This window comes from Nelumbo lutea, chromosome 4 (assembly GCF_056320005.1).
Source record: "Nelumbo lutea isolate HS-2025 chromosome 4, American lotus-T2T, whole genome shotgun sequence".
Lineage (NCBI taxonomy): Eukaryota > Viridiplantae > Streptophyta > Magnoliopsida > Proteales > Nelumbonaceae > Nelumbo > Nelumbo lutea.
Window position 1 is genome coordinate 31619569 of NC_142687.1, and position 8647 is coordinate 31628215.

Here is an 8647-nt window from a genome sequence, read left to right on the forward strand (position 1 = left end):
TTCAAGGTAAGATCGATTCCCGGATCAGATCGACATCCATCGACTTCTGCTTCAACGGGCATAAAGGCAACAATGGGATTATCAGTCCATCTTTAGTGCACGTATTTATTCAGCGAGTCAAAGTAGATAAAATAATTCAAGATTGGGGCGCTTGAAAACGAGTCACAAAATCAAGTTAGGTGGGTGGACTACTGGACTCTTTGAAAGGGGATTTTGCAGAACATTTTCATGTGAGCCATGCGTTGTGTATGGCCAGAAAGTGATTGATTCAAGGCTTTGACCGTTCATATTCATCCCCCTCAAACCATTAATTGGTTTAGTTGGCTACCGTTCCAAGCTAAATAGGAGGTCTCTAGACATTAACAGGGTCAGACACTCTCTCGTCATCTGAGAAATGCTGATCAAGTTAGCTGATACTGAATCATCTCCCATTTTAGTATATATATATATATATATATATATATATATATATATATATATATATATATATATATTACGAAATCTAATTCTAACCGAATGGTCTAAATTAAGAACACAAAGGAGACCTGAGAGATCTTTCCCTGGTAAAGATACATGAGAGATCATGTGATGACAAAGGAGATGATCAAATGATCGAATCAGAAACAGAACCATTATTTGCTGGGGTTTCATTCAACTCCTCAGTCCTGACCCATGCCTACTCAGTGATCCAGAGCTGGAACAGATCCAAATAGAGAACCAAAGCTTTTGATTTGCTTTTATTATGGTATGGTAACAGAAGATTTCTGTTAACATCTCTTATCACATTACTCTGTAACCAACTATACAAGAAATGACTCGTAACCCCCAAACCCCAAAAAATGGTGCTTCGCCCCACCTGGGTTTGATCTGCTAAAAGGGGTAAACCTAGAAGCTAATCCTATACTTGTATCTGTTGCTGTTGTAATATGTGTGGTTTATACAAGGACCCCTTCTGAGGGTGAAGGGACATTTCTACTATTATGGCTGTCATTGTTACTGTTGTTATTCTTGCTGATTCGGCCTCGTCCTCAACCACAACATCGAGACCTTATTGGCAGGTAAAATTTCACAAACACTGCCTCCCTTTGGGGGCGGCTTGCATAGAGTATCCAGAGCATGAGACACAGCATGACTCCCACTGCAATTAGCCCCAGTCCTGCATTCACCATCTGGACGTGATGCTCCAATGGAGAGCAGTAGTTGGAAGTGATGTTCCTGAATGTCTCCCGGACGAAATTGCAATTCTGGAAGCTTAGCAAGGGTGGGGCGTAGTGATCAAGGGCATAACTCACATTTACGGCTGCTACCAATTTTGCATACAGTTCAGGGGTCACCCTCCCCACGCTAGTACATAAACCAGATGCTGAGACTGTGCAAGTGTACTTCTGCCACACCTGAAATTTTTTACACAAGCAGATGAAAGGAGATAATCAAGCTTCTCATTCATGAGTTCACAAAATATGAATAAATAAATGAATAAACTATCTAATTGTGCCTTTTATTTGACGGGGTCCAAGGCAAACAAATTAATAATTAAATATCATGATTCTTTTCTCCCTTCCAGAAGAAAGAGGAACCACTTCCAAGATCATGTAAATGGTTTCATGGACATTGCTTCAACATCATGGAGCCGTCAACCTACAGTTTTTAGTTGATGCCTAGTTGGTGTTTCCCCCAATTTTCTTATTCAATAAATGCACCTGTTAGTTCTTAAAAACGGAACTCCTTTGGGCTCAGTTTAGGAGTACGAATACAAGTATGCACCGTGCAAATACATACAAAAAAGTACAAAATACAAGGTTTTGCACTCTACAAATTTGTATTTGTACTCTTTCCAAACTGAGCCTTAGGAGAATAGAATGCCGTCCAAACATTTTTGATAAACTTTAGATTACCATATAGGTTTTCTTTTTCTTTCTTCCGTCCTTCACTATCGGGTCACCATAGAGGTTGATGTTCATGACTTTGAATTATTTTCTTGGTCCCAAATTATTCCTTGTCAGTAGAGTATTGGGCATTTATCGTTAAATCGGTTTGAGATGTTTCTAAATCATGGTTGCAGGTTTGAAAATATTGATGTCAATCCATCAGTTAATCATTGAAAAAAAAGTTCTTGTCAATGCTGTAGACTTACCGAGGATGCATTCGCAATGGAAACCTCCTGGGGTTGACATGGGCGATCATGCATCTCAGAATCAAATGGAGAACAAAGAGGTGGCATCAGAGGCCCAGATTGATTGCGGTAATTAAAGGTGCTCTCAGGAGGAGGATCTGTATCAACAAAAGTGTATATTGCTGTGTTGACAACATTCACAATCTGAAGGATGACTTGTTTACTCTGGAAGAGGGTCTTGTTAGTAGTTTCCTGATCAACACATGGGAGGATGCTGCTAAGTGCTGTCTCTGCTCGGGGATTGTCCACCCATTCTTCCATGGCCACACAAGTGTCTGAAATTGCACTGAGATGCACCAGGAGAGGGGGAAAAGATTGTCAGGATTATAGGTCAAACTCAATTACATTATGCACTTCCTTTACTGGTTCAAAAGAGCTAGTTAACAGATAAGTACGACAATAAAAGCAGCACTCGTTTCTTGTTTATGAAGGCTGTTGAGGGAAAAAACATTGGTAAGACAAATAACTAGTTGCGAATGTCACATTTCTGCCAACAAGGAAAGCAAATATATAAGCAGCAATAACATTCAAACAAGTGCCAAATGCCCACCACAATAGACAGCTTTGAGTAACAAGAATAGGAAACATGTATGCCATGCATGGAAAGGGTTCATGGACAATCTTAGGAAGAAAAAGGAAAAAATAATATACAGAATACCCGCATAAAAGGCTGTGGGGATGCTCTACATATAAAAAGAATATGTATATGCTCAATATGCAGCTATCAAACAAAGAGCAACATCCATAACTGCTCAGATCATTTTGAAGAATAGACTGGTGAATTCATTGATAGCAAGCAGAAATATAATAATGATGATTTCATTCATGGCAAAGAAAACAATAGCATAAATATGTTTAGAAAATAGCAATTTTCCTCCCTTAATCAGTGATTAGTAGAACAAACTCTAAACCATGGTCAATTGAAAAGGGATGGGAACACCTAAAATATAGCCAACAACTACTATTGACTATGCAACAAAAGTAGTTCAACATCAGTTAGAAGTGAAGTTTAAACTGGAAAATACTCAGAGATTCAAGAGAAATTAAGGACAACAAAGTTTTCACTCCATAAAGAAAAGCCAACAAGGGGAAAAAAATTTCCTTAGGACAGTCTAAAGTTAGAAACTTACTGGTTGAGGATTACAAAAATACCACAAAGGATGAATGTAATTGCTACAAGCAACCAGCCACTCAAGATGAATCTACAATAGTATGACAGAAGAGTCAACAAAAGCCACCAAATAATTAGACATTCTAAGGATAATATTCACATTCAGATCTAAACACAAGACTTACATCAAAATTGCATGTTGGTGCCCAAGGACAGAGAGCACTGCAGAGAAACATATCAATAAGTTAGGGGAAAAAATAAGTAGAGAAACATACTGGAAAAAAAAATCATGAGGTGAGATGCTGAAGTCGTTAAAAACTTCAGATTCTCCAGTGGAATGTAAAATATACATACAAAGGCCAATAACAGAAAGGAGAAGCATCACTGCAGCTACGGTAATCAATGTCGATCGTCTGCAAGAGAACACCAAATGGAGGAAAATTAGCATTGAAAGTAACAACTCAAGTGTGAAGTTAGATATGACACCAGAATTAAGAACTCATACACAGCATTGAAGACTTTTCTTATTTTGCCAGAACTTTCAGCAGATTTCTCCATCAGTGTGTTTGCTGCTGCATTTAAATCCCAGTTCAACTTGTCAATTTCATCCTTAACATCTGATGGGAGGATAACCTCGTTCACATTTATAGTCTTGGCAAGTGATAGAAATGCCGTGACATTTCTAAGTGTCTGCACAGTGTAGTCTGACTGGTTTAGAACATAATGTAGAGTATGCAATGCTTCATCATGAAATTTATCTTGCCCCACAGATAAAAGAATACATCCAACCCTGGATGACAGAAAAAAGAAATACAAGGTGTCAACAAAACCATTGAAAGGAAAGATAAAAATAAATTTCAACTAAAAAAAATAAAAAAAGAAAAATTTGGAATCTTATAAGTGCAATTCTTAAACAAGATTTTGAAATAGAACTATTCACTTAAAAACAAATTATAAATTTCATTCCAATAACACTACCCCCTCCCCTCTTCCTCCCTAAAGAAAGATCAAATCATAAATGGAGCAGATAAATTCAAAACAAAATGTCATAAAAGAAACTGGCTTTAGATTATCCACCAAAATTTGGATCTTTCCTGAAATCCTAAAGTCATAGTCAGTCCCTTCCTACACACTTTACATGTCATATAATTTTGAATGCCATCACCTTCTAACTTTTCTATAAAAACTTAAGGTAGAAACTCTACCATGTTCCTTTCCTCAGATATCAGATTCAGGATGCACTAACATCCTCCAAGGTGGCATACTTCTTATGTGGAGCATTTACAAAGAAGATTCCACCAATAGCTTATTGAGGCATACAAGTAGGGCTGTCCAGTGTTCACATTCAATGGCATCATGTCTTGAAACAGATATGGGGACCCATGGTTTTTACAAATGTTTCAAGAATACCAAGGAGACTGATATTGACTTCTGCTATTGCACATATCATAGCATCCGAGTTGTTTGACTTAATGACCAAGGAGTCTATGTTGTGGCAGCACAGATAGTGCCTCCAAAGGGCTCTATGTGTTTGACATATGCTCTCCATTCACCCAAAATCTTCACTAGTAGGTCCTTGTGAGTTGTGATTTACTGAAACATGGTCTTTTTCTTGGAATTTCTCAAATTAAAAGTCAAGACATTGGAAGCTAGTAATACTTAGCAAAATGTCCATTATATTGGTAAAGATCTAGATCCAGAAGGTTCCATGTCTGATGACTCTGATCAACTATCTGGATACCCCCCGCCCCCACCCCCACCTCTCCCATGTAACTGAATTCGGCTACATTTCAGCTTCAGGGGTGCACTTATTGATTCTTGGGGGAAAAGTACCACTAAACAAAACCAGGGAAAGCACCAGCAGGCATGCAGAATCTAAAAAAGTATAAATGAAAGATTTCAAGTCTGGATTATTACGCTGCAGCACACGTGAAGACAAGTAGCAGAATAAAGCAAATCCTATGTGAATTGCGGGTTCCCTTGTCTGTGATGCTTATTCTGCATTTACAGCAATAATGTACCACGAGACCAAAGCCAAAAGAAACAAACCATAGGGCAGCAAGAAGAAACCCAGCAGCACCTGTGAACCCTACAGACTGCAGATATAATTAGTCAAAATACAGAAAAAAAATCTAAATCATGTACATTAGAAAAAACATGGAAAGAAAGAAAAACCAAAAAAGACACAGAATTATGCATGATTTAAGATTCTAAAAAATCAAATGGTAAAATAATTGAGAAGTAAATGCATACAAACACTTCAGATCTGATTCAGACAAGGTATACCATATACACTTGTAGAGAATTTTACTACTCTACCATGCAAAGTGTATCTTTAGGGGCCTTCCTATCTTTGAGTAAAACAAACCAAATATCATGCTACTGTTCATCCAATAAACCAGTAAATTTCTCCCCTTGTTAGAAGAGTAATTCTTTTCCATTCTTTTATCTGTCTAGTTTTTCTCTTCAGTATTCGAGAATATCTCCCTAATGGATTCAATCATCCTACATAAACAACCAAAAAGGAAACCGGCCATCATGTAGTATCTCAACTTGGTTTCATACTGGCTTTCTCAATTCCCATATTCATATACAGTTGTTCTCTTGGGTGAACCGACAGATGCTCACTAATTCTTCTTGAGATGATATAAATAATTTATCCCAACCTATTCTTCCACTATGACCCTGTGAAGAACTTCAATTAATCATATGAGCCAGTCATGAATTTTCCAATCTTTGGGGTAGATAAAAGGTATTTATGGCTCGGGAATGATATAACAAGAACTGAATATCTGATTATTTGTCAACATCCTAGTAAATTTTTTCTTCCTCCCCCTTCTTTTGGGGAAGAATCTGCGATATGATGTCAAGTAAGCGTCCAAAACTCCCATTGATCTTTGTAGTTGCTCAAGTAGTTAATAAAACGAAAGGACCAGGACCATCACCAACATTTGTAGGAATAATCATAAAGGGATCATCAGCAGTTGTGCTCCCAGAATGCCTCCTTTTTTTTTTTTCTTTCTTGTGTACAATGTGCACTACTTCCTTGAAAAATAAATGAAAGGACCTTAGCTTTTCAAATATATGTACACGTATCAATAAAATCCGAAATGGGTCCAACTTAAGAATAATATACAATGGAGCACAGACGAACTAGTGTCCACTGATCCATGAAATAAAAATAGGCGTTGAGAAGAAAAGTAAGAAATTATCTCCATTGCAATCACGTTTAAACAAACCAATTAAATAAACCCAAGAAAAGGAGAGAAGGAAATATATAAAATAACAAGCAACAGATGACTTACTGCCCAGTAATGCTTGTTAGAAATGTCCCAACCACCTCGATAACGCTTGAAACCACGAAGTATGTCAGGCCTGTTGGTTCTTTTTGCGGCCAAAACAAGTGTATCAGGAGGCGCACGGTACGAAGGCCCTGGCGCTTGCGCGAACTGCAAGAGCCCAGTCGCCCAGGGCCCCAAATTCTCTTCTCCTGCAGTGAGAAAAAAAAAAAATCAACAAGAATTCAACTCGTAGAAACAAAAGTGTGATAAGTGTTAAAGGCAAAGCATTCCCTTCAAGACTTAGCCACTAAACGAAAACGAGAAGTCATTGTAAATCTGCAATCACATTCATGTATAACAGAATCTAAAATTAAACAAAGACGAAAGAACACAAAAGATCCTGAAAACATCCGAAACAAATGCAGCCACGATTACTCCAAAAATGGAAATACTTTTTCTGGCCCCCGGAACCCAAACATAAATGGAAAGGAAAAAGATGGAGACTAACCCAATATAAGCTTCTGAAATGTTCTGCTTCTCCATCCCTGGAAGATTGGAGAACCAGCTGAGATCGCAGCAAGAGAAGTGAAAACAAGGAGGAAGAAAACGATCTCCGAAATAAAGAGCTTCATTGGGTGCTCTGCAAAGCCTCAGAGCAGCCACCGCAAACCAAGAGTATCCATTCCCAGCTTTGATTCGTTCTCTCTAAGTAAAATTTGGAGAGATGAGATAGCGAGCGAGAGAGGGTGGTAGATCGAGAAAAAGAATCTAGGATTTCGTCTTCATTCACTTATTCACAAGGCTTTTATAAAAGAAAAAATGTAGAGAGAGAGAGAGAGAGAGAGAGAGAGAGAGAGAGGGGTGGAGGTATGCTTTAGCAGAGCCGGTCACATGGGAGGAAGTGATGAGTCTGATGACACAGAGAGAGAGGGAGGAAATGGCGGGTAGGAAACGGAAAAGCAGTGACTGGGAAAAGCAAAATGGCCACAACTGATCTTTTGTCCTTTCACTTTTTGATTTTTTATTTATTTCATTCACTCTCTCTCTCTCTATCTGTTTGGGTTCCTTTCACCAAAATCTCCTTACCTTTCTCTACATTGACTATTGCGTCCTCCACTTTTCAGACGTTGACACTAATGCCCTTTACAACAGAATAGCTCGATGTATTAATTATGCGTCCTCCACTTTTCAGACGTTGACACTAATGCCCTTTACAACAGAATAGCTCGATGTATTAATTATACTTCGTCAAAATGTGGAGTAAGTACATAGGTAGGGTTATTCTTGGTACTTGACTTTTATTTGCTTTTAATTCTGATAACGTAAAATAATAAATACACGGCGTGGGAGCGGAGAGCCGGAGTGGGACCCAGTCCGTGTTAACTCGGTGTTGAATCCGAGTGAGTAAGAGAAGAGAGAAGGGATAACCTCATAACCGTATTAGTCCTTTTATTTATTTTCTTTTTGTCTTTTGCTCTCAGAGAAGAAGGAAGAAGAAGAAGAGAAACCAAACCAACAGGCAAGGCAACAGCTTGTGTGTGTTAAACGTGTGATCCACTGATGCGCATGGCTCCGTTCTTATTTACGCCGTATCGGGACTTTCACTTTGTTATCGGAAATCTAAAAAGAATCTGTGATCGGATCCAAAGGACTCGCGGGGCCCACACCGACATTGATCTTCTTTTCAGGTGGATGATTGGTCATGCAGCTGGGGAGTGGGGAACCACTGTGCAATGTCGTGATTTTGGTGCATAATTACCGAAGTACCCATGCTTAGGACCGAACCGAACTAGCACTTAGGCGGGCCCGGGCCGGATAAAAAATGGGGCCAGCCCGGCGGGGACCTGGTCAAAACCCTCATCTCCAGTTGGGTCAGGGCCAAAGCCGGCGGTTTCAGGCTCCAACAAACAATATGTAGGAACGCACCAAACTGGTTAGCTTGACTTGGCCGCGCGTCCATGAGTGCAGTAGTTTAAGGTCTATGTCATAAGGTTGCTAACAAGGTAGTTTCTTCTGATCCTTCTTTTATTATTATATTTGTAACAAGATTTGACCAAACAAACAAACCCCATCAATTTTGAT

At 38.9% G+C, this 8647-nt stretch overlaps 1 protein-coding gene across 1 annotated transcript; it reads right to left on the reverse strand.

The window, feature by feature from the left end:
• Positions 1 to 710: 710 nt before the first annotated feature.
• LOC148854998 (uncharacterized) lies at positions 711 to 7565 on the reverse strand. Its single transcript, XM_088941495.1, has 9 exons — positions 7074 to 7565; positions 6590 to 6774; positions 5202 to 5380; positions 3790 to 4074; positions 3639 to 3697; positions 3470 to 3506; positions 3304 to 3375; positions 2135 to 2459; positions 711 to 1394 (listed from the first exon to the last, which is right to left on the reverse strand). Exons 1-9 carry the CDS (start codon positions 7195 to 7197, stop codon positions 1029 to 1031), a joined length of 1632 nt encoding a protein of 543 aa, XP_088797621.1. The 5' UTR covers positions 7198 to 7565; the 3' UTR covers positions 711 to 1028.
• Between the last annotated feature and the right edge of the window lie 1082 nt (positions 7566 to 8647).

Coding starts and splice junctions, on each gene's coding strand:
- LOC148854998 (XM_088941495.1), bottom strand. CDS start 7,197: ATGAAGCTCTTTATTTCGGAGATCGTTTTCTTCCTCCTTGTTTTCACT. Junction 3,507..3,638: donor CCTTTCTGTTATTGGCCTTT/GTATGTATATTT, acceptor GTTTCTCTGCAG/TGCTCTCTGTCCTTGGGCAC. Junction 2,460..3,303: donor ATTTTTGTAATCCTCAACCA/GTAAGTTTCTAA, acceptor GGTGCATCTCAG/TGCAATTTCAGACACTTGTG.